Source organism: Podarcis tiliguerta (assembly GCF_965153285.1).
Source record: "Podarcis tiliguerta genome assembly, chromosome: 14".
NCBI classification, from domain to species: Eukaryota; Metazoa; Chordata; class Lepidosauria; order Squamata; family Lacertidae; genus Podarcis; species Podarcis tiliguerta.
Window position 1 is genome coordinate 13,723,758 of NC_139547.1, and position 25,982 is coordinate 13,749,739.

General features: G+C 44.6%; 1 protein-coding gene across 21 annotated transcripts in view; it reads left to right on the forward strand.

The window, feature by feature from the left end:
- The window catches only part of SEMA6D (semaphorin 6D), a 438,832-nt gene that overhangs the window by 352,139 nt on the left and 60,711 nt on the right, over window positions 1-25,982 (forward strand). For 7 of the 21 annotated variants that reach the window (XM_083411881.1, XM_083411884.1, XM_083411889.1 and 4 more), the window contains exon 1: window positions 6,829-6,882. The exons of 2 other annotated variants lie outside the window; for them this stretch is intronic. In XM_083411881.1, the coding sequence (XP_083268007.1) occupies window positions 6,844-6,882 (39 nt within the window). In that variant the 5' untranslated portion in view covers window positions 6,829-6,843. Of the gene's footprint in view, window positions 1-3,503; window positions 4,149-4,287; window positions 5,550-6,717; window positions 6,883-25,982 lie in introns of those variants that run through there. 12 more of the 21 variants (XM_083411885.1, XM_083411882.1, XM_083411893.1 and 9 more) reach the window with 7 other exon arrangements.

The window sequence follows — 25,982 nt, forward strand, 5'->3', positions numbered from 1 at the left end:
AATAGTGACCCCCACATTAAAAAGTTGGCCTGCCATTCCTAATGATGTCTCTGGCAGCCACGCAAACTGCAGAAGGAGGAGGAGGAGGAGTTTGGATTTGATATCCTGCTTTATCACTACCCAAAGAAGTCTCAAAGCGGCTAACATTCTCCTTTCCCCTCCTCCCCCACAACAAACACTCTGCAAGATGAGTGGGGCTGAGAGACTTCAAAGAAGTGTGACTGGCCCAAGGTCACCCAGCAGCTGCAGGTGGAGGAGCGGGGAAGCAAACCCGGTTCACCAGATTACAAGTCTACCGCTCTTAACCACTACACCACACTGGCTCCCTGGCATGACAACATGTTACATTCTTATGTATATAGGAAGAAGTGGTGATGGCTAGTTATATTTCAGTGGTCGAGTATCTGCTTTGCCTGCAAAAGGTCCTAGGTACAACCCCCTGCTTTGTCAGTCCATTTGGACAATAAAGAGCAAGGGGAATGAATGGTCTGACTCAGTATAAGGCAGCTTCCCAGATTCAGATAGTTTTAAAAGAGGATTTGGTAGCTTCAGGGAAGGGGAGAAGGAATTGGGAGTCTCCCCCACCATCTTTAAGATTACAGCTAGATCAGGCTTCAAAGAGAAGGGAAGAGACTTCTCCATACTTCCTTTCAAGTGCTGAGTTTGGGCACACCCAAGAGTTGGCATGCCTGATCACTCTTGTAAAGGTAAAGGGACCCCTGACCATTAGGTCCAATCATGGCCGACTCTGGGGTGGCGGCCGCTCATCTCGCTTTACTGGCCGAGGGAGCCGGCGTACAGCTTCCGGGTCATGTGGCCAGCATGACTAAGCCGCTTCTGGCAAACCAGAGCAGTGCACGGAAACGCTGTTTACTTTCCCACCAGAGCGGTACCTATTTATCTACTTGCAGTTTGACATGCTTTCAGACTGGTAGGTTGGCAGGAGCAGGGACTGAGCAATGGGAGCTCACCCCGTTGTGGGGATTCGAACCGCCGAGCTTCTGATCGGCAAGTCCTAGGCTCTGTGGTTTAACCCACAGCGCCACCCGCGTCCCTGATCACTCTTGTAAGCCCAGCACTAAGAAGGATCTCACCCTCTGCCAATGGGGGAGAGCAATCCTGCTTAGTGCTGAGAGCTCTCTGCAAGGGCTGCTGTTCCCTTGCATAGGCTTCTTTGAAGCTTTAAAGCCACGATTCTCTGAGTGCTTTAACAATGAACCCATCTTCCCAGGAAACTGGGAAATGTAGCTCCGCAAGGGATCAAGGGATCTCCTAGCAACACTCAGATCTCTTAATAAACTATACTTCCCAGGGTTCTTTGGTAGATTGTTGAAAGTGGCATGATGCCAGTTTAAACGTAGTGTACCCCACCTTCTGAGACACTCTGTCATACTGTCAAACCATTTATACTGTCAGCTCTTCCTAATGTTTTATCCAAATCCACTTTTCATTTCATTTGAATATATTGGTTTGGATCCTACCCTCTGGAGCAACAAGAAACAGATTCGTTCCATCATTTATGGGGCAGCCCTTCCAATATCTATCGTATTGCTCCTAAATTATCTCTTCCTCATTGCTTTCTAGGCGACACTGCTTTAGGAAAAGCCAGTGGGGTGTAGTTGTGGGCATGGCTTTGCGGCTGTCAGGGTTTTGCAATGCTCATGCCATCTTGGATCTGCCTCAAAACATTTCAAGCGTCTCACAGACCTTCCCCTTGATACCCGTACATTGCATCTCCATATATATATATATCTCCTTCTGGTTTGCAGTTTGATTCTTAGATGACATATGCGGTTACCACCCTAGTTTCTACACTGAGCGTGCAGATTTTGACACCCGCATCGTTTGGGTTGCTCCCTTGGAAGGAGAGACGTGAAGAATACCCTTATGCTTCTAAAGAGGCAAAAGCTTCTGGTGTCAGAAAATGGGTCTGTTGAATGTCAGCTGTACAGAAGGCCGCAGTGATGTAGTCTTCAGTCTGTCACCACCCGAAAACATCAGAGTGAAATATCCAAAGGTTTGCCTGCCAAAAATGGCCCATTCCCATGGCTGGGAAACTTTGTTGGCAGTCACTGAAGAGAATGTACTGTGGGCCAAACCTTTAAACCTCTCTCTCTTCCTCTACCCCACAATCACATCAGTTGTTAACTCTCTAAGCAAAACTCCCATAGAAATAAAAGGGGTTTTTGTCAGCTTCTGCTTTTTGCATGGGGAGAATTGTGCCACAGATATTTCTTGCAAGTAAATATGAGATCTTGACCAGGTCTGTGAAAGGAGAAACCAAGCGCTTTTTAAGGCAAAGTTACAAGTGCGATTTAACAACTTTGCAGAGTTAGTGAATAACCACGGGGAGTCATATATTGAAGCCTTGGGGTGCATTGCTGCTCCTGTGGCCAAACTCCCGGTGATTTTACTTAGCAGGTTTTCAGCCTTGGACTTGATAGAGAAAATCAGTTTTTGCTGCAATATGTTTTTTGAAATGAAATTCTGCTTTCCCTCCAAGCTCAAATAATAAAGCTCAGAGAAACATCCCCCTCCCCAATTTTCCAAGTGGTGCATTTTTTCCCCCTACCGTTCTATGCCTTCAGTGATTCATGTTTCAGCAGAAAAATTAATAAATCATCGTCAATTCTTGGCATTTATTTCCAAGATTAAACCCATGGTACTTAAACAAACAAAAAACCCTATATATTACTCCCCCATTTTATTGAAGACATTTCAGATCTCCCACACCCCTCCTTTCCCTTTTCTTTTTTACCTTGTCTGTGAAAATGGACTCTCATTATCCTGCCAAATTACAGTGTACTGAAGGACTGTCATTTAAAGTAGGAATGAGAAATTTTGAGCAAGCAATCTTTGAGAAAAAGGAAACGTGTTCCTGTGTGTGTGTGTGTGTGTGTGTGTGTGTGTGTGATTTGATGGGAGTTCTTTCCCCCACCTGTCTGACTTCTGATAACTTATGCATGTTTATAAAGTTGTGTGATTGGAGAATAGTTGTGGGCTCGCTGGTGAAGGACGAGGGGAAAAAAACGTGTTGAGGGGAGAAGCTTAGAGATAGAAAGAGAGGGAGGAAGGAAGGGAGGAAAGAAAGAAAGAAAGAAAGAAAGAAAGAAAGAAAGTAAGTTAGTTTTTAGAGCCCACCTTGTTTCTGTGCTTTCACATTGTGTTTTTAACATTGTGTTTAAATTGTTGTAACCTGTCCTGGAACCTCAGGAGGAGGGCAGGTAACCAACGTATTATTAGCAACAGCATTGTAAGTACTATTGAAGAGGTGTTGCGCAGAGAAAAAGAGAAGGAAGGAAGATTGGGGACAAAGACAAAGCGAATGATTTGAGAAGGGGGGAAAAGAACTGGGTCTTAACTTTCTTAACTTTCCTGGAGGGCTGTGTGCATTCAGAGCCTGTTGGCAGCTATTGTTTGTCCTCAGGATGTCTGAAATAAGGCTTGAATAATAAAAGAGGAGAGGAGAGGGAGGGGGAAACGAGAGAGAGAGAGAGAGAGAAAGACGGCTCCTTCATGACCACTGCGCGAGCTCTGCCAGTGTAACGGAGGTGTTTGGAGTTGTAGCAGCTCCTTGGAAGCGGGGGTGGTGGTGGTGGGGAGGCCACTGAAGGGTCAGAGGGAAAGAGACAAGGAAAGGAGGGAGCGATGGAGGGGCGGAGGGAGAGATGGGGGCCTCGCCGCAGCCAGTGAGGGCGAGCTGCCCAAATCTGCTCGCCTTATCCCAGCCTGTTGGGGGTGGGACCCTGAGCTCTCCAGCCGCCTGATGGTTGGGAGGGAAGCGGCGGCGGCGGCGGCGGCTGCAGCTGCCTCCCCCCTCTCGGCTCCTTTTGCCGGAGTGACTGGAGATGGATCGTATTACACCATTTGCCTCGCTCGGGTTTGTTTTGCTGCCGGCGCGTCCCGGCGCTGCTGCCGCCGCCGCGAGTTTTTGCAGGAGGAGGTTTGCGAGGATGAGGACGGCCAGACGCGACGCTCGCGGGGAAGCGCCGAGCTGGAGCTCGACTCTTGATTCGATTCTGATATTTTGATCGCAGATATTATTATTATTATTATTATTCTACTACCATTCTTTCTCCACCCTTCGCTCTTGGTATTCCCGCGGCGGCTTCCTTCTCCATCTCCCCTCCACCAAGCCCGTGGATGAGGTAAGGAGAGCTACGTTTCCACAAACACACACAAGCCGATTGCAAAAGCCGTTCACCCCCCCCCCCGCTTCCTCCTCCCCCGGTTTGCTTGGCAGAAGCCGAGCTGCGACAGCGCGTCTCAGCACCTCACGGCTGGCTAGTTATTGTCTGAATGGCGTGCACACGCAGGACAGCTGATCGGCTTGCAACGCGCGTCGCGGCGGAGCTTCGCTGGGGGAGGAAAATGGTGTTGGGTGTTTATATCTAGGTCTATGCGTGCACGGGGAGGCAGGACGGGCAGAGTCCTGAGACGAAACCGGGTGTTGGTTAAGGCGCAATCCTGCAACAGTACTTTCCCGGGAGTCAGTCGCATTGGAGTAAATGGGGTTTCTGAGCAGAGACGTGTGGATTTGCGCGCCCTCCCCCCCCGTCCCTGGGTTATTTTCTTTTTGACTCGTTGCTTGCAGGCGCTGCAGCTTGTGGGGAGCTGAGGGCTGCCGAAAAGTGTCTCGGAGGCGACGACCTGCGTGTTAGATGGTCGTTTGAAAAGTTGCAAGGTCTGCCAGTGTCGGATGCGCTCTTGCGCTTTTCTTTTCTTTTTTTGCCTTCCCCTTTTTTTCTGTGCGTAGGTGGTTTTTTCTTTCTTTCTTTACGCTTATTTCGTTGTGAGTTACTGTATTCGGTTTGGAGGAATCGGACCGAGAAGATCGCGTTCTCGGCTGCAGGCGAGAAAGCAAACGTGCGGGGTTTAGGGCTGGGAGAGCGAACCGGCCAAGTTTGGATTCGGAGCGGTTCTCTTCGCAAGGGCTGGCTGCGCTTTGGGAAGAAAGCGGCGGCTGCGGAGGGAGGGCTGCTGGGCGACAAGGAGACGGAGAGAGATGCTGCTCTCTTGAAGGGCCAGCCGAGCAGGAGAGAAGGAACAGGAGGAGGATGAAGGAGCCAAGAGCCCTGCGGACAGCTGGGGGGCTTTGGTCGCAAGACGGTTTTGCAGCACGGGTAGGGGTGGGAGTGCTTGTTTTTACCCCTCTGGCGGTACAGAGGATTAGAGGAGGGCTGGAAATCGGTTATGAACCGGCAGGGAACGGAGAGCAGCAACTGGCACCTGGTTTTGTGCTGGTGTGTCAGATCTGAGCAGCAGCAGGTAAAACCTTGGAGGTCCGCAGAGCATTAGCTGGCCAGGTTGGTTCGGAATTCCTGAAAACTCAGGCTTGCCATTGCTTGGAGAGCCTAGGAGCCCAGGAACTCAGACCTTTGGCCCATCAAGCTCAGTACTGTCCACACTGGCTGGTAGCAGCTCTCCAGAGTTTCAGAAAGGGGTCTCTCCAGTCCTACTTGGGGATTGAACCAGGGACCTTCGGCAGATGTTTCACCACTGAGCTGCAACCCTTCCTCTAGGAACAGGTCCTCTCCACCCCAGGATGGGTGAGTCACAAGGCTGTGATGCATCTGGCTGTTGGGGTTTTTTTAGGGGCACGGGAGCATCGAGGCTTTGCAAATGCTCAGAAACTGCTTATCACTCCAAGGCTTTAGCGTTGGCATTGCAAATAGATTCCGGTGGTGCAGACCTGGCAAACCTTGAGAGGGGTGATGTGCCCACCTGTCGGTTTCTGCTCAGGCCAGGGGCATCTTATCCTCCTGGAGGGGCTGGCAATCTGGGCAGGAAAAGGTGCTGACCCACACTGCCACGAGATGGTTGTGTGAGTGTGAGTATTTGGGACGTGGGGAAGAGGGGGCGGTTTGAAAAACTCCCATGTAGGCATCGCTTGACAAATTGGTTGCAGGGATCCTGGAGGTCCCTGGATCACCGTCCTCTGTTGCTCTCCTCCTCTGTAGATCTTTGTATCTGGGATCTTTGTCGACTGGAGAGGCAGGGACACACACACAAATAAATCAAATGAAAAGGTCTGGCCCCATGACACCAGCAACTACCTGGGTCACTTGGGGATGGTTGTATTTGTCTGAGAGCATCACATACACTGCCTCCATGAGCATCATCATAAATGACATTGCCAGGGATGCTGCTGGTACACCTCTCCTCTCCTCGGTTTTGGAGCTGTGCATAAGTTGCTTGGATTAGTTCGCATGCAGGAAAACACAGGCTTGGACCCCTGTTTCTCTGTATGTATGCGTGTCTCCCCTACTCTCTCCAGCCCACCTGCTAAGCGCAAGCCAAACTCTGTGAATGATTTAGTGACTAGCCTTCGTGGAAGCAGTCTGCTGCTTCCCGTGCTGCTTAGTAGCCAAGCTCTGGGAGATAGAGGGAGCTCTATTACAAGCTACCCATCAATTATGGATAGAAACAAATAAGGGAGTCAGTTCTGAATTAGCCCCGCGTAGTGGCAAGGACTGCCTTTCGTCCTCCCTTCCATCTCAGTCTCCTGTTGAAATAGAAGTGAAACTTCTCCTTTCATTTCCCCTCCACACCTATTTGCTTTATATATTTCTAGAACAGCCGCATCTGATCCAGCCGCCTTAACAGCGTAATTAGAAAAAGCGTTCAAGAAGCTCCCCCCCCCCACTCCTTCACAGTCCACCCCCCCTTTCATAATTTGTAAATCTTGCATAGAAATTCTGACTCCACCAGCTCCTCTGAAGTGGAAAATGTTTCATCGTCCTTAAAGGGAGCTCCTTTCTCCGTCTATTTGATTTGGGTGGTTGCAAGACAACTGCAAATAATTCAGAACAAAGATGAATACGTTTGGAACAAAGCGCCTGAATGGGTTGCCCCCCTGGAAATGCTACCCTGAAACTGGAGGTACTCGCTTGCAAGTGAAGAGGCTTTGGCTGGGGGTAGCTTGCAGGCAGAGGATGCTACTGAGTCACTATGCTGCAGTTTGTAGCTGCTTAGTCCCATTAACAGTGCAGTTCCAGAATAGCACAAGTTTCCTGGTCTCCGAATTGCCTGATACGGTTGATAAAGCTGCATTTGCCATACTATGATTTCTCTTGAACATATATTAATAGTGTTCCTCTTCTTATGACACAAACCCATCTCTGTTAGGAGATATAGGGGAAGAGAGCTGTAGCAGGAATAGACTGGGATAGGCATTTTTATTCATTTTTGCATACATCAGCAGTAATGTGACTGACTGGTCACTGGCTGAATGTGATATATAGATATAGATATAGTATGCAATTAGGACTGTAGTTTCTGTGTACTGTGCAATTAGAACTGCTGGTTTAAAGAGATGCATCCTTTATACCAAGAGCAGCCACAGCAAATGCTCACTTACCAAAATGACTCACACTGTGAACGGCTACAAACATTGTCTTTAACAGATTCAGAGATGATTTGCTGACTTGAGATCTGCACTGAAAGTTCTTACCAAGCAATCCTATGCATGTTTACTCAGATGCAAGCCCAGTTGGGCTTGCTCCCAGATCAATGTGCATAGGACTGAATCTTTAGAAAAGAAGGCTGCTGTTGATGTTCATGTTTTTATTTTTAAAATTGTGTTGCTGTTGTGTAGGATTGCTCCCAAACTGATGAAATGATTAAAAAATAATAATCTGAAAACACTTTTCTTCGGCAAAAGTCTTTCAGAGAATATTTGCTATATGGAAGAAAGGTCTCTTCACCCAACTGCTGCAATATTACTTTTGTTGTGAAAGAGGGTTAGCTGTTTTTAAGTTCTGCTAGGGGGAGTTTTGAAAACCTCAGCACCATGTAGCATTGCATATCTGACTCAGTAAATGAAGCTGTGCGTAACCATGTATAATGGGGTGAATGACAGGCATATTCTGTTTGGTTGGCAGATATCTCATAAACATTTACTCTGGCTCAAAAAAGCAGAAATTTCCAGATGAGTTCTGTAATCCTGCCCCCCCCCCCCATTTTCTGTCGTAAACCTTAAATGTGTTTTGTAGTATCTAATCGAAAACTCAGCTGCTTAAAAAAAAAAAAGCTGTTCCATTTGAAATCCATTAACATGTAGAAATTTTAAATTTATGTTCAAAAGGAGAGCCAAAAGTATAAGCCAGAGGCTGTTTAAGCATCTGCTTGATTTCATCGGCATCCTTAGTTACACCAAACATTTCCCCAGCCTTCTAATCTTAACTCTGCAGTCTGTCACTACCTGTGCTCTTCAGGCCAGGACAACATCATCTTCAAAACCTACTTTGTGTGATGCAGGCATCTCTGCCAGGAATCCAGCGACAGCCTCAGCCTCTGTTGTGCTAGCCAGCTATCTGAATGCATCGGTTTTTTCCCAAAACACCAGAGCGCTTTATAGTGATCCATCTGAACATTTTTAGTTCAGTTTAGGCTGCACAAACACCAAATATTTAAAGTGCATTCAACCTACGCCCCCCCCCCAATAATCCAGGAAATTGTAGTTTACCCTCCACAGGGCTGCAATTCTGGCACCCTTAAACTACAGTTTCCAATATTCTTTTTTTTTTGGGGGGGGGGTGTTCTTAAAGGTACAGCATGTACACAGCCTCTGCTTGTTTGTTTGGCAGCTTGATCTCAGCAGTTTGTTACAGCAGCGGGTCCCCTGTGCTGCGTTCTTGCGTTTTCCTGAAAACAGCCGGTCTGAACACGTCCCATCCATTTGTGCAAAACTGAGTTACTGTATTTGGTTAAAAGGAATACAATGCAGCAAAAGAGCGGGGGGGGTGGGGGTGAAAAAGCTCTTCCAGCTTTTAAATTTTTTTTCAAAAATCAATGTCGCCGTACCTGTGTTGGTTACAGTCAACCCAACCCATGGCTTAGAACATCTGGGTTTATTCTGTAATGAATCACAATTTAATACCTTGGTTTCCAAGGTGGGATGCTTTTAAAAATTGCTTCCATAAGTAGGCAGACAGCCAGCCAGATGCTTGTGGAAAGCCCACAATCTGGATGCGAAGGCCACTGCTCACCTGCATCGATGGTCTCCAACATCTGCCCTTCCACAATTTAGCTGATGCTGTCAATGATAGCCATTGATTGACCTCTCCTGCATGAACCTGCCCAATCCTATCTTTTTAAAAAAAGAGTCTGGATAGCTCTGTTGATTAGAGCGTAGTGCTGATAATGCCAAGGCTGCAGGTTCAATCCCTGTATGGGACAGCTGTGTATTCCTGCAATTGCAGGGGGCTGGACCAGATAATAATCAGGGTCCCATCCAGCTCTAAGATTCCATGATTCTAAGCCAGGGGTCAGCAAACTTTTCAGCAGGGGGCCAGTCCACTGTCCCTCAGACCTTGTGGGGGGCCGGACTATCTATCTATCATCTATCTATCTATGTATCTATATAATGAACCAATTCCTATGCCCCACAAATAACCCATAGATGTGTTTTAAATAAAAGGACACATTCTACTCATGTAAAAACACACTGATTCCCGGACCATCCGTGGGCCGGATTTAGAAAGCGATTGGGCCGGATCAGGCCCCTGGGCCTTAGTTTGCCTACCCATGTTCTAAGCCAGTCTTTCTCAACCTGTGGGTCCCCAGATGTTGTTGGACTACAACTCCCATCACCCCTAGCTAGCAAGGCCAGAGCTCAGGGATGATGGGAGTTGTAGTCCAGCAACATCTGGGGACCCACAGGTTGAGAACCACTGTATAAGCTATCTGTGGTACTGGCCACAACCGCAACCTTGTGGCTGTGAGTTCCATAAGCTGGTTGTGACACGTTGCTTCTTTTTGTTTGTACTCCTGTCTCTGTCACCAATAAACTTGGCTGGGTAAGCCCAATTATCCTGGAAGGGAGAAAACAATGTTTCTGTTCTGTTTTAGATTTTACAGAAAAGCCAACATTAAAATGAAAAAACACCCCCGTTCAATCACTTCCATTCTCCCTTAGGATTCTTAGATTTAAGACAAGAGGTTTGGGAATTCCCAATCCATTCCTTCCCGTAATCAGCAAGAGAACGCTTCCAGCCCAGCACTTGTCCATGCCATGTAAAATATGGGGAACATTTACATTGTAGTCTGTCTATTTCTTGCATTCTTTCTTAACTGACATTTTCAGCTTTGTTGGGTTGTAAAGTACTTTTCTTTTTGGCAAGGTAAAGAGAAAACGAGAAGGCGGCTGCATATTTACTTATTAAACATACCTATAATTCTAGTCCAGAAAGTCAACACACATCTCATGGCTGCAGAAATTAATAATTTACCCCCAAGAGCAGCTAAGGAGAAAGAGGACAGGAGAATGTTTACTGTGGTGGAGTGTGGTGTTCATTTCAGTCAGGAAAATCCTGAATCTAATTAAAACAGCCCAAATGTTGCTTTCATCAAAACTACTGGGAGGACAGATGATCTCTCTTTATGCCTTCGATAAGCTGCAGCAGTTGCCATTAAAATCCATCTAAGCTGTTTTATTAAGTTGTTACTCTGCTCAGTGAATAGCTGCCAACTTCAGGCTGAAAAGAAAGTATGTTCAGATTTGTTCCCATGTCACATGGAAGAACAGTTCAGTGAAAAATCACATTACTAGCTTTATCAAACTGTTTTTCAATAGGGTGTGTGTGTGTGTGAGAGAGAGAGAGAGAGAGAGAGAGAGAGAGAGAGAGAGATGTCTGTTTTCTGTTCCTGGTCATGCCTTAAAGCAGCTGTTGGCTCATTTATTGTGAAAAAAATATTAAAAGAGAGGAGAAGATGCTTCCGTTCCAAATGTCAGTGTTTATATAACAACAAAGATTAAATCTGAGGGTTCAGGGTGGATTTGTTACAGTAAATTTAAGAACATTAATTGGGAAAGCCAGGGAACACGCACAGTATCTGGTAATTGTTGCACATTAACAAGGAGGATTTGGGAAATGTGCATAAATTTATACACATAATTAATTGCAGTTAAGACAAAGATAAAATTAAAACAAATTCTATCAGGAATATAGTTGTTGTATGGAGTTGTACGCATCAATGAATGTGTGCACTATCCAAAAGATGTGTTTCATTTCTCCCACAATGGAGGATATAGCTATTTGTGCTATTAACAGCACAATTCAATTCTATTCATGTCTACTCAGAAGTAGGTGCATGTAGGATTGCCACCCGGTGCAGGCATACTCTCTAGCATATCATGTTAATATGCTCACATGTTGGTTATTCTGCACATTCTCCAGCTATTCTCATTCACTGGGGCTAATATTAACTCCACTTAAACTTGCATGTATAAATATTTGCGTGTGCATAATAAGATATCGAGGTGTGCTTCTTTCCTTAATTTTTTCTATGCCCGTCACGCTTTGGTTAACTAAACTAGATTTGCATTTTAACAACCCTGAAGTGAACTTCTGCCATTCTTTTGACTTGGACACTCTGTGTTGCTCATCCATCATCCTGTCTTTGGCCACACCAGGCTACTGGCTCTATAACCATTTGAAGAAACCATCCGACTGTGAACAACACAGCTGGCAACAGCCATTTTTTCTTCCACACCACTGGCAGCATTGTCTGGCTATGGTAACTAAAGTTAACATCCATAACGGGCAGTTTCTTTTGTGCTGGGTACTTCTGGGCCTGCCTCAACGCAGCTTAGCAGGCACACCTGCCGAGCGGAAGGGGGAAAGAGGAAGACCACACCCACACCATCCATTTAAAGCACCCTTGTCGTGGCTTCCCCCAAAATGTCTGGGGAACTGTAGTTGGTTAAGGGTGCTGGTCTCACAAAGCTACAGTTCTCAGCACCCTTTAATAAACTACCATTCCTAGGATTATCCATGACTGTTGAAAGTGGCATGAGAGTGCTTTCAATGGATGGCGTAGATGTGACCACAGCTACAAAATGATTACCAGAAAACATAAGGTGCGATGAAACTCTCAGGGAGTAAGCATCAGTTCTGTTGGTGATGTGGTATTTTCTAAATCAAACTATTTGAAGTCAGTTCCCCATACCTATTCAGGATTGAATTTGGAAGTCGAGGGCCTTATTTTGGAATGTAGGAAAGAGGCACAACTTGATTTAGGCTGCTAACCCTAGCCCAAACGATGTTCTCTCAAAGGTAAATCCTGTTGGGTTGTAGTCAACGTTAGTCTTACTCCAAGTAGACCCATTCAAATTAATGAACACAACTAGCTTAAGTTCGTTCATTCCAATGGGCCTAGCCAGTTGGATAAATCCCACTTAATTTAATGGGACTTACTCCCAGGTAACCCTTTTCTCCTTAGACTGCAGTTGGGTGCATGCTTAATCTGGGAATAAGTCCCATTAAATTCATTTGGGCTCACCTCTGAGTAGACATGGATAGGGTTACATTGTGAGGTCCACCATTTTAGACCAGAGTAGAACACCCAACAAGATGCAACGTTTCTTAGTGTCTTGCTCCCAGTTCTGGGAATATTGGATTCAGAATCATTTATGATGGAAGGGAACTTTATTACATGTTTTCTTTTGGTGTATGTGTATCCCTACTCTCTCAAATGAGCCTGGAGATGATGTAGCCCTCATTTTCTCCTCAGGACAGCCTTGTGAGTGAGGTCAATACTTGAATTCAGGCTTATGGCCAAGCAGGGATTTCTTTCTTTTTTTTAAAGATATTTATTAAAGGTTTTTTAGTTACCGAAAAAAGTATAAAAAAACCAGAAACAACGAAAAATTTAACAAACAATACATCAAAGATAAGAAAAAGGGAAAAAAAGAAAAAGGAAAAAGAACAATACATCAAAACAGCATAATAAAGAGAAAAAAAACACACATCCAAATTCCATGTCATTATCTTTCATTTACTTGTTTCCTCAACTTCCTCACACCTCCCTTTTTTGTATTCTAGTTGAAACTAGCTAATTCAGCAAATCCTTTCCCTCTTTCTCAATTTTTTGTTCTATAATTTGTCTTAACATAATCTAACTTTAAATTTTCCACTATAGCCCATTAACAATCAGTTTTTGCTTAATTCTTTATCACATTTCTGCTAAAACCATATAACTTCATTCCAGTATTCTTCTAACATTCATTAATTTTGCAATATTTCTGTAAATATACTTTACATTTTTTCCAATCTTCTTCCACCGACTCTTCTCCCTGGTCCCAAATTCTGCCAGTCATTTCCGCCATTTCCATGTAGTCCATCAGCTTCATCTGCCATTCTTCCCGGGTGGGTAGATCTTGTGTCTTCCAATGGCCAAGCAGGGATTTCTCAGGGCTAGGCCTTTGTATGGAGAGCAACCCAAGGCAAGCCAAGAAGCAAAATCATAGAATTGTAGAGTTGGAAGAGACCCTGAGGAACATCTGGTCCAACACCCTGTGATACAGGAATATGCAGCTGTCCCATACGGGGACTGAACCTGCCATCTTGGCATTATCAGCAACATGCTCTAACCAACTGAGCTGCTGAAGCAGCAGGGCATGTTATTGGTGGGACCAAAGAACAAGTCGAGGGCAAATCGGGGGCAGGCCTGAGGTGCAAGCCAAGATGCAGCAGGAAGCAGAACTGAAGACTAATTGAGGAGGCAGGATCAGGCACAACAGGAAGGCTTATTTGCTTCTTCCTGCCCAGGAAAATCCAGTGGTTGGATGGAGTCAGGAAAGTTCTTCACTGGGAAAGCTGCAATAATAAATAATAATAATAAAAGTTTATTTATATCCCGCCGTCCCCAGCCGAAACCTGGCTCAGAGCGGCTAACAACAGTATAATAATACAGCATTCTAAAATCAATTCATTATAGAATCAGTTCAAATCAAATTAATGGCAACCATTGGGCTAGAGTTTTGTGAAGATTACAGAAGGAGGGGGTCAGGCTGTGCCTTGGCCAAAGGCCTGGTGGAACAGCTCTGTCTTGCAGGCCCTGCAGAAAGATGTCAAGTCCCGCAGGGCCCTAGTCTCTTGCGACAGAGCGTTCCACCAGATCGGGGCCACGGCCGAAAAAGCCCTGGCTCTGGTTGAGGCCAGCCTAACCTCCCTGTGGCCCAGGACCTCCAAGATGTTTTTGTTTGAAGACCGTAAGGTCCTCTGTGGGACAAACCAGGAGAGGCGGTCCCGTAGGTATGAGGGTCCTAGGTCATATAGGGCTTTAAAGGTTGAAACCAACACCTTAAACCGGATCCTGTACTCCACCGGGAGCCAGTGCAGCTAGTATAGCACTGGGTGTTCAGCTGCGGTTCAGTATTTCACCACACAGGGCAGCCACACACAAATCTTGCTGTCCCTGATATCATCTCTCCCTGCTGCAAGTCAGATATTCTGTTCTGATTTGGATGTAACAGAGTCACTATGCTGAACTTCTAGCAGGAGTGCCAACTTGGCCCTGCAACTGTGGGTGCCCGACGCTGTGGTGCCATGCAGCGTGCATGGCCCTGGCACCGAAATTTGTGGGTGCCTGGCCCCTTCGTGAGGAATTTTGTGGGTGCTCAATCACCCAGGGCCCCAAGGAGTTGGCACCTGTGACTTCCAGTAGGCGGCTCGCTTTTACTTACCAGTAGGGTGTGGAAATTGGCTCAGTGCAAACTCACCAGCAAACCAAATCTGGTGCATTTGCACCACATCAACCTCCCTGCCACTTTACTCCTAATCCTTCCAGTAACCAGCAGTGATCCACCTGCTAGGAAGATAGCATAGCATTCCTGCCCCATTCCAGTGAGGCACTCTGGGGATGTATAATAATAATAATAATAAAATTTTATTTATATCCCGCCCTCCCCAGCCAAAGCCGGGCTCAGAGCGGCTTACAACAGTAGAATAATACAGCATTCTAAAATCAATTCATTATAAAATCAGTTCAAATCAAATTGATGGCAACCATTGGGCTAGAGTTCTGTGAAGAATGTAGCACCAAGCCATAGTTTAGCAGTGCATGAGTCCGGTCGCTGCTCCCCTCTCCTTTGGTAAGGCCATGAAGAGCTGATAACCATCAGCATCCATTTTAAACTAACCACAGTTGGTTGTTTTGTCTAAACCCAGACCAATAGTTAGATTTAATTCTGGTTTATCCAAACAAGCCAAGATCATAACCAGCATTTTAAAGTTGGCCTGTTTGGATAAGTTGTTTCATTCTGGTTCAGACACAACAACAAACTGTGGTTAGTTGAAACCAGAAGCAGATGCTTCCAGTCTCCTTGAGGATGTTCCCAAAGGCTTCTTCATGTATTACTGAACTTCAGTTTAGCTTTCTGTCTGATTCAGTCCTTGGGGAGTTCATGTCAAAAAAGAATTAGCTTCAGTTCCAGTTCATCCTCTCCAAAAAGATATTTGTTCCAGTTCAAGTCCCTGTTGTGCCCTCCAAAAAGGAGCTAATTTTATTCCAGTTCGATTTGATTCCCAATTCATTCATGTGGTCCTCAGCAATTTTTTCAGCTCTTTGAATTTTTCAAGCTGCTCTGCTATACTTCAGAAGATTAAGGAGGCATCAAAACACACCCACGGTGTAATGTGAGCAATTGTTTTATCTCCTCCCCCCATATATTACAATATTTAAGCTTAATCGTCAGCAATACTTGTCAGGTTGCTAAAAATTGTAAATGCAATGGCCACAATCAGACACAGAGTTAAGCATGATGAAGACTCTCGATTTATAAATATTGAATTGAATTAGAAATCAGCCAAAGTTCCACCGAAAAGGAACTTAATTCATGTTCAGTTCATTCAGAAATTATAGAAAATTAAACTTTCAGGTGTAATCCAGAACCGGTGAATTAATTTCTCTGAGTTAGTTGGAAGTGAATTGATCTGAAAGCTTCCACAGTCTGCTCTGGCTTCCCCTTTTAACAACACAAGTTGTAAAGCACTTTAGGAAAATTACTACTTGGAATTAAGGTGTAGGTTGGAAGAAACCAAATTAAACCTGAGAACATTGGTTTTACTGTTTCTGGATTTAGGACGTTGAGTGTCCTATATGAAAAAAGGGAAAAAGTTAATTACTGCATTTAGTTTTTCAATATACCATTCACAAGCCTGATCCATTGTAAAATTGGGTCTAAACTAGTTTAGGCCCATTGAATTAAGCCATAAACTTAACCAACCAAATAACTGGTATGCTGCAATGGATCTGGTGTTTGTGCTTAGAGGTAGAAGCCCCAAATTCAAACAACCCCTACTCAGCCATGAAGTGGCTCCTTCATGTTACCCAAAATTTATTTTGTACCGACAGTACCCCAAGTGCTCTACAAAATCTGGAAACTTCCCTGTTCAGAGGGCTCGAAACCTTTGTTAAACTAATGGAACAAGGCAAGAAGTTTGGGGAAATGAAAGTAAACAGGTCAGGAAATAAATCTTTAAAATGAATCGATCCGTTTACAACCAAGCCGTGAGGTCTTAACTGGTTTATTTAACTGAATTGGAAATGAACAAACTGCTGCCACTGGATCGCAATTCTAAGAGCTGCTTCATGAGTTTGCACCGAATGTCCAGGTCAAGATTTAATGTAGGTCCTACAGAACCTCAGATGATTGCATTCCCCCAACAAACACCACCCGTACAAGCTCTGAGAAGCTGTGATGTGTTGCAGTTCCTGTGTAGCCAATTCACTGTATTGCATATGCATTTATTTTGGGAAGGAAGGAGTTGGGTTGCAGAGCAGACGCACTGCATGCAGAAAAGTCCCAGTTGCAGTCTCCCGCACTTCAAGGGTTGTTGTTTCACCCTCCAGATGTTGCTAGATGTTGCTAGCAACACCCTCCAGATGTTGCTAGACTCCAACTCCCTTGCCAACCTGGCTATGGGTCAAGGATGCTGAGAGCTGAAATCCAGGAGTGTCTGGAGGACCACAAGTGCCCCACCTCTGCTCTAAAGGGTCTTGTTGGCAGGTGAGGACCCTGCCTGAGATCCTGCAGAGCTACTGCCAGTACTGAACTAGAGAGATTTACAGACCTCCTAAGAGGCACTTGCTTTGGCTCTAAGGCAGGTAGAGATGGGAAAACCTTTGATTCTCCAGATGATGTTAGACTACAACTTCCATCACCCCTGACCACTGGCCATGCTGGCTGGAAGTGATGGGAGCTATATATCTGACAATATCTGATCCTTACCTCTGATCCTAGGTAATTCCTTGAGTTAGGTACAAGGGAAGCTGCTAGGGCTGGGCGATATATCAATATATTGTCCAGAACCAGTCTCAAGTCCATATTGTGATAATCTGTTTCATCATTTTTTACCTGGCAATATATTGTGAATCATGGTGTGTGTGTACATGTGTGCGCTACACAAAAAAACACAATGTGGGATAAGTAAGTAAGTAAATTTTTATTTATACCCCGCCCTCCCCGGCCAAGACCAGGCTCAGGGTGGCTAACATCAAATATCAAATACATTAAAACACAATCAAACAATTGATTAAAATATAGCTTTAAAATTAGAATCAGGATACAATTAAATGACTGCCCACGAATTACAACCATAGTCCCAAGGCCTGGTCTCCTGCGATAGAGCGTTCCACCAGGCTGGGGCCAAAGCCAAAAAGGCCTTGGCCCTGGTTGAGGCCAGTTTAACCTCCTTGAGGCCCGGGACCTCTAGCCAGCCAATGCCTCTACATTGCTCCATCCTTATTTCAGATATTGTTATATATTAGCATATTGTGATGTTTAGGTGGCGATTTATCACAATGCTGAAAACCAGAGGTGGACACTGAGGTCCAGCTCCCAGGGCCTTCTAGTGGTTCCCTCACTGCGAGAAGCCAAGTTACCGGGAACCAGGCAGAGGGCCTTCTCGGTAGTGGCACCCGCCCTGTGGAACGCCCTCCCACCAGACATCAAAGAGAACAACAACTACCAGACTTTTAGAAGACATCTGAAGGCAGCCCTGTTTAGGGAGGCTTTTAATGTTTGATGCATTACTGTATTTTAATATTTTGTTGGAAGCTGCCCAGAGTGGCTGGGGAAGCCCAGCCAGAAGGGCGGGGTATAAATAAATTATTATTATTATTATTATTATTATTATTATTATTATTATTATTATTGCAATCGTGGTTTTTAACGTTAAATAGGTGTTATTAACATGAGACACCAGAGGGCGCTGCAGAGCAGCTAGCCAACGTCAACGGGAAAATGCATTGAACGTTATATAATTGTATGTTTAATAACGTTTAACTGGTCAATGTAGATCCAGCCTAGATATCGCCCAGCCCTAGAAGCTGCCTTATATCAAGTCAGAGCATTAGTCCATCTGGCTCAATATTATGTATCCTTGAGCAGCAGTGTCTCTCAAAGCAGGGGTCTTTTCCAGCTCTACCCAGAGACACCTGAGATTGAACCTGAAACCTTTTGCATGCAAAGCATAGACTCAACCACTGAGTTATGGCTGTAGCATGTGAATAGTTCCCTCCATTCTGCAGTCAACTTGTTGAGAGGCTGGGCAACTTAAAAATAAAGCAAAAAATAAATATGTATTTCTTTTTAAAAAATCAAAGCAATTCATTATATTGTTCTTGTCATGTTGCCATGGGAACAAAGGATTATTATCCTTAAGAACAATGCAAAAATCCAAATTAATGACACTGGAAATGACCCAAACAGGCAGGTGACATTTGGATTGTGCCTAAATGTTTACAGATTAAATTGGCCCCTCGGAAGCTTTGATTAATACATTTAACACAGCACAATTACCCTCGGACTTTTTGACCTTGGCAATATTAATGCATCATATTTGCCTGCATAAAACCCCCCTCGGTCAGTGGCTAGTTGCTAAAGGATGAGCTCTTCCCTCTCTCCCGCTGTTTGCATTATTTTTATTATTATCAATCAGATCCACAGTCCAGTTAAGCAGTAGGTACTTAGAATTAAGCCGGCTCAAAGGCCGTGGAACTAAATCAGCTTGAATGCAAATAACAGACCACACTGCAGTAGGCTGCCTTTTCTCTCTCCATTTGTTTTTCTTTTTAAAAAACCGTCGAAGTCATGCCACTCATTTATTTTCTTCGAAAGGAATAATTTTGTCAGCCGGTCCTGCTGCGTTTCCCCAAGCAATAATGTCCTGGAACAGATTCCAGCTCCTCTGTCTGGTAAGCCTGTGAAGCAAATGCTCCTTAACACATTTGCCAAAAGGACCTCTGCACATGGGCGATATCAGGCACTCCTTTCTGTCACCTTGGCACTTGAAAGATCCACGGCAGACCCTTTCCACCCTATCCCTGAGGGGAAACTCGCAAAATCCAGCTCTCCTCTCTTCTCAGTAAAGTGGAACCAATGAACAACGTGAAGAATGCAGACTTAACAGCTGCAGTGTTGCTCACACTGTGTAGGCCAGTGTTTCCCAAAGTTGGGTCCACAGCTGGTTTTTTTGGACTACAACTCCCATCATCCCTGATCACTGCTCCTGCTAGCTAGGGCTGATGGGAGTTGTAGTCCCAAAACAGATGGAGACCCAAGTTTGGGAAACAGTGCTCTATTCCAACAACCCAATGTGGCCGTTAGGCCATGTCCACAAATTCCCAACTTTTAGGGAATGTCACTAATGTATGAACTACAGTACAGTGGTACCTTGGGTTAAGTACTTAATTCGTTCCGGAGGTCTGTTCTTAACCTGAAACTGTTCTTAACCTGAAGCACCACTTTAGCTAATGGGGCCTCCTGCTGGCGCCGCACCGCCGGAGCACGATTTCTGTTCTCATCCTGAAGCAAAGTTCTTAACCCGAGGTACTATTTCTGGGTTAGTGGAGTCTGTAACCTGAATTGTATGTAACCCGAGGTATCACTGTAGAGTCATACCTCTTGTTACGTTAGGTTCAGGTTACGTCTTTTCAGGTTGCATCCCGCGGCGACCTGGAACTACTGGAAAGGGTTACTTCCTGGTTTTGCCTCACACTCTCGCAGACGCGCAAAATGATGTCATGCGCATGCACAGAAGCGGCGAATCGCGACCCGCGCATGCGCAGATGCGGGTTGCGTTCCTTTCAGGTTGCGAAAGCGGCTCCGGAATGGATCCCGTTCGCAACCAGAAATACCACTGCATTACCACAGGGCAGAGAACACATCAACATCATTTATGCCATGACCTGGCCTGGATAAATAGTTGCGCTTGGGGATACAGATGGAGCAGTCAGAGGCATTAATGCTTCTGCATACCAGCTGCTGAAAGCTGCAGGAGGGACAAGAGCTCTTGTGCTTAGGCCCTGCTTGTAGCTTTACTGCAGGCACCTGATTGGCCACTGTGGAATGGATGAGCCATCAACCTGATCCAGTAGACCCTTATGTGGCCAAGCAGCCTACTTCAGAGATGCCGGCCCTCTGTTGGATGACTGTCTCGTTGAAAGATGCCCTAAGAAGGGAAGCAAGAGGTGCCTTGGAAGTTGCCCATCAACAGTTTAACTCCTGAACACAAGATTAGGCAGGCACACCAGTCACCTGGCCAACAGACTTCCCACTATGGTGAGATGTATTGCATTTCTGTTTGAATTCTAGTAATTAATTCTCAAGTTTGCATTCATGCATAGAAGTTAGCAGGTGCAAATTTTATGTCTCGCCCCTTTGTTGTCTTCTTTTGTGATGCATTTCCTCTTTTGTTGCAAGCAGCCTAAGTGACTGCTCACCCATTTTGATCCAAACTGTCTCATGTAGAGCTTGGGTTGGCAGTGAGGTTCCCAAGAGTTTTAAACCTCAAGATTGTTCCCTGAATTCACTGGGAGGAAGCCAAGTTTTAGAACTGGTGGGTTCTGAATATCACGAGGAGGCCTTCTGCCTTGAATGGGCTGTTGCGGTGCTTCCGAGTTCCTCCCTCGACAACTAAGGGTTGTGAGCTTGTTCTACAATCACCTTCCCTTCTGCACCTGCTAAACTCTTAACATTAAGGCTTGTGGAAGTCAAGGTCTTCAAGGTTCCCTAGCAAGAATAGCTATATATTATTTTATAAGCAATTTTCCTGTTTCAAGAAGCGCACAGTGTGGTTTCAAAAATGTTGAGTAAAACTATTAGAGCAACAACAAATGCTCGTTACAAATGTGTGTGTATGTGTATATATATATATACAGTGGTACCTCGCAAGACAAATGCCTCGCAAGACGAAAGAGGTTTTTGTTTTTTGAGTTGCTTTGCAAGACGAATTTCCCTATGGGCTTGCTTCACAAGACGAAAACGTCTTGCGCCTTTTTCTTAAAACCGTCAATGCATTCCTATGGGAAACCGTCAATGCATTTCCTATGGAAAACCGTGGTTCGCAAGACGAAAAATTCACAAGGCGAAAAAACTCGCAGAACGAATTAATTTCGTCTTGCGAGGCACCAATGTATTAGCATTAGTGCAATCATCTTAGTACAATTGTATTAGTACAATCGTCTGCATTTTTACTCAGAAGTAAAACCCTACTGCATTCAAGGGGGCATATGATCGGTGCTGAAATGTCCATAACTATGGGTTAAACAGTGTCAATGTTTGAAGGAGGTGAGAGGTCCACGCACTCATCGCTCATCTGGACTTTAGCAAAAGTATGCAGGTCAGCTGTTCCCAACCTGGGGGCCTCCAGATGTTTCACATTACTGCTTGCAAGGTCCCAGACCAGGCACCCCCAACCTTCGGCCCTCCAGATGTTTTGGATTCCCATCATCCCTGACCACTGGTCCTGTTAGCTAGGGACCATGGGAGTTGTAGGCCAAAACATCTGGAAGGCCGCAGGTTGGGGGTGCCTGTCCCAGACCATTGGTTATACTGGCTGGGGACTGATGGGATTTGGAGTCCAACCCTTGCTTTATGACCTTAAGGCAAGGGAAGGGTTTAGAGATTGCAGTGAAACCAGAGATGTAGTTGGGGAACAAGAGAAGGTTTAAGAGCAGTGGATCATTAGGAGGCGAGGGAAAATGCTAGACTCTGGAAAATTGCACATCTTAAAAGAGAATCCTATAATGAAGACAGTGTTAGGGACCCAATAAAATACCCTCCTTGCCCTCCGTTTGTTAAGAGTTAAAGCTGGGTTAAAAATTAAGGCAAGAATATAATTTACTGTACCTGCCTTCACATTTATAACAGCACTGAAATAATAACAGCTTGGACACACAGAGACCCAAGAGAGAACAGGCTTGGCATTGTTCTTAAGTGGCACATTCACTCCCTAGGACTGGATAATCAGCAAGCCAGCAGAGGCTCGCTTTCCACTGCTGGTTGACTGCCAGCTTTGGCACGGGACGCAGAGGTAGCTGGTCTCTGTTATTTTTCCACCTGAAGAAAGAGATCTGTGGGAGGAGGAGGTGGGGTGTGTGTGTGAAAACAGTGGAAAAATCTGTCAAGGGGAAAAAAAGAGCCCAGTTTCAGGTGATCCATAAAAGGAACAATAAAAAATCTTCTGCCTCTCAGACTCTAATGGTTTTCTTCAGGTTGCAGAGAGATCAGCTGCTGGGCGGTAATTTCTTGGCTCCGATATGTGTGCATATCAGAAATGAAAAATGAGACATTTCTTAATTCTTTGTTAATGGCGGGCTGGGGCACACATGCGGCAGAACGAGCTGTCCCGTTTCATAGGGGTTTTTTTTAATTGCTTTTGTGTTTGTTTGTTTAAAAAAATCAGCTTTTTGCAAGTGGAAAATGAGCACGCAGGTCACAGACTAGGCAGACCTTTCTCCTTGATGTACGTACTAGATTTCTTTAAGGGTGTTTGGTGGGGAGGGTAAACAAGAATAATGTAGCAATTAGAAGTGTCCAACTGAAGCCAGAAGTAGTACAGTCCATTACACCACCTCATTTTGCTACACAGAATCAATGGGACCCCATGGAGCATCTAGTCCAACCCCCCCGCAATGCAGGAATATTCAGCTGTCCCATACTGGGATCGAACCTGCAACCTTGGCATCATCAGCACCACGCTCTAACCAACTGAGCTATCCAGGCTCCACATGTGTAGAACGTGGCTTAATAATAGGAGGTGACTTGCAGATATTTTAACCACATGACTTTTGGTAATCTTGGACAACGCTGATCAAATTACACATTTTGCAGCTTAATTATATTTCCAGCAGGGGTCAAGCTGAAAGGTTTTGATGCTTGCTTTTTTCCCTTCTCTTTTAAAGATGGAGATTTCAAAGATGTGTCGCTGAAAAGTGTTTCATTTTCCCCATCCAGAAGCACAAAATCTTGCAGCCGTGGCCATGAACCACCCGATTGCATCACCTCTTAGTTTATGGAGGTTTTTTTGAGTAACAGACGAAGCAGAGCTTGTTTCTAATGTGTCTTTTATGAGTTGCTTTTACAGTGGTTGAGCAAACCATTCTAAGCCTGCTTCGTCTGCTTCCATTGTCAAGTCTAGACCTTTTAAAGCCTGTGCTGCTTTTTAGAAAGTTTTTTGTTTTGCTTTTTGCATTGCATCAGAGTGAATGAGAACTTACCCAGGATAAAGACCAGATCAGAGAATAAGAAGAAACCTTTCTTGGGCCCTACCTGTCCTATACAAGGCTGCTACCTATGCATTGCTGCTGTTCAGGTGCTATATACTGATAGACACCTTGAGGCCTCTCACCTCCCTTGTTACAATTATTCAGCTTTAAAGCAGATTTACACTGGGTGCTCTGCAAACAGATGTCTTCAACAGAGCAAGTGTAGGGAACCTTTTTCAGCCAGAGGGACTCATTCCCTTCTTTGCAAGCTGCTGGGGGCCACATGCCATTGAGGATGGGGCCACAGGCAAAAGTGGGCGAGGCAACAACTATGCATTTTAGTTGTTAGCCTATGTACAGTAGCTAGTATTTAAATACACCCCACCATCCTCTAGCCAGGCAAGAGTTCAGTTCAGTTCACTTTTAATTTTTATACTGCCTTTCCATATTGCCATACACAAGGTGGTTTACAAGCTGAAGAAACCCCCCAAAATAATAATTAAAAAAACCAGCAGATATCACACAATTCATAACAATCTGACCCAATACAAAAAGTTGTAATATAAACAAAACTTTAAAACATACAACTTATATCAGATAAAGCAATATTCAACAAGCTATTAGAATATAATGGTAAACGGTAAAATTAAATGTCATCAAATAATAATGAAGCAGTTTACACTTAACAATGGCAATAAATAATAATATAATAAATAAATAAACACATTAGAAACAAACAAACAAACAAACTATGAACAGTTAAAAAAACAGCAAGTCTCAATGCATAATTAGATACAAGACCATGTAAAAGGACCATGTAAATTACTCAGTTAAATACAAGACCACGTAAAAGGATCAAAATTGAGAAACAAAGACTCACAACTTTATAAAATTGTTTTCTGAACACCTTTTCTCTCTTCCCAACTGCTTCTGCTATTCTTAAAGGCATGGTCAGGGAAAAGACTCCTGGGTCTGGAGGGTGGGGCAAAGCAGGTGGGAAAAGCCATTGCCTGGTGGCCAGCACAAAGTCTCTCCACTCACAGTTCTTCACACATTGCAGCCAGGCAAAAACTCTGAAGGGAGGGGGTTGTCTGCATGGAGCTTCTGGCTCAGAAGGCCACATTTGGTCCACGGGCTCAAGGCTCCCCACCCCTAAAATAGAGGACTATCCTCCTCTGTAAAGTAGGGCACATCGCCACCCCTCTGTACATAGAAAACTGGCATGTTAGCGAGTTGGTTTCAGCCTAATTAACACACCGTTTTCTACAACCAGCCAGAAGCAATCCAGGAAAAACCTTTACCATTTGATTCTACTGGTTGTGCAAAATGGCCTTGAAGGTTGCAAACAAGGAGGAAGGGTTTATTCCTAGCATTTCCCCTCATTAAAATAATAAGACTGTTGCATCATGGGACATGTTCCTATGATGCTGTAGTGCTTTTATGATGTAACTGGAGAGACAGAAACAGGGAACCAGAGACCGGGGGGAAATGACTTGCGGCGGGGAAGACCTTGGGATTAAATCCAAAGCAAAATAATGGAAAAGTTAATAGGATGCAGATATCATAATGACCTTATAACCTCAGACAACAGGGCTTGTGAATTCATCCGGGATGGAAAGAAAGCAGGCCAGCAACGTTCTGTTTTGTCAAACCACGAGAGGTTTAACAGTCAATCACTCTTTCCAGGGAACTCAGGGAATTGTAGCTCTCAGCTAACAAGTCTCCGCACTCTTGAACTAAAGTTCCCAGGATTCTTTCAGGAAAAGCCATGACTGGTTAAAATGGTATAATAATGCTTTAAATGTATGGTGTGGATGCACTGTAGCAATCCCACCTTTGCAGACTTTTTTTATTATTATTATTATTAATAATAATAATAATAATAATAATAATAACAGAGCAGAGCAAACATTTCCCGCTGTAGCAATTGTGTGGGCATTTTGTTCACATCAGTACAAAATGCGTTTGCAAATGCACAGTCCCAAAGTTAAAGAAAAAACAAAAACCACACAGTAGCAAATGTAATAATGTGATCCAAATGCCCGGCGCTCGGCTAGAAAGAAATGTTCTCCTGCCATTATGTGAAAATTTAGCGTGACTGGAACAGCGTCTGCATTTGATTAGGCAATTTTTTTAAAAAAAAGGAAATGTAAGAGTCTTTACATTTGAGGGCTATGCTGCAAAACAATTGCTCAGTCTGTGTTGTAAAATTGGTTTTGCCTTTCCCTGACTTCCATGTTTTTATTGCACTTTGTCTCAGATGAGAAATATGAGATGTCCACATGGCAGATTAATGCCTTTTGATGTAAAACAGTAAATAAGAGTGACGGTGCAAACAAATGCTTCTAAAGTTTTAATCTTCTTTGAGCAAGGAGAGACCGTGAAACGCTCGCAGCAGAAGCTGTTTTCCAGCACGAAAGAAGCATTTACAGATCCGTTATTGCAGCACATTAGCTAATTGTTTCACAATTAAAAGCAATACAGTGTGCTAAATTTGAATCTGGTACCTTGACCCCACGAGACCAGCTTATGCCACAATGTTGTTGATTCAGATATGATTCTGGTCACATCCATACCATACAATTAAAACAGTATTGAACCACTTTAAATGGACATGGCTTCACCCAAAGAAACCTGGAAACTGAAGTTTGCTAAAGGTGCTGAAGGGGACGCGGGTGGCGCTGTGGGTTAAACCACAGAGCCTA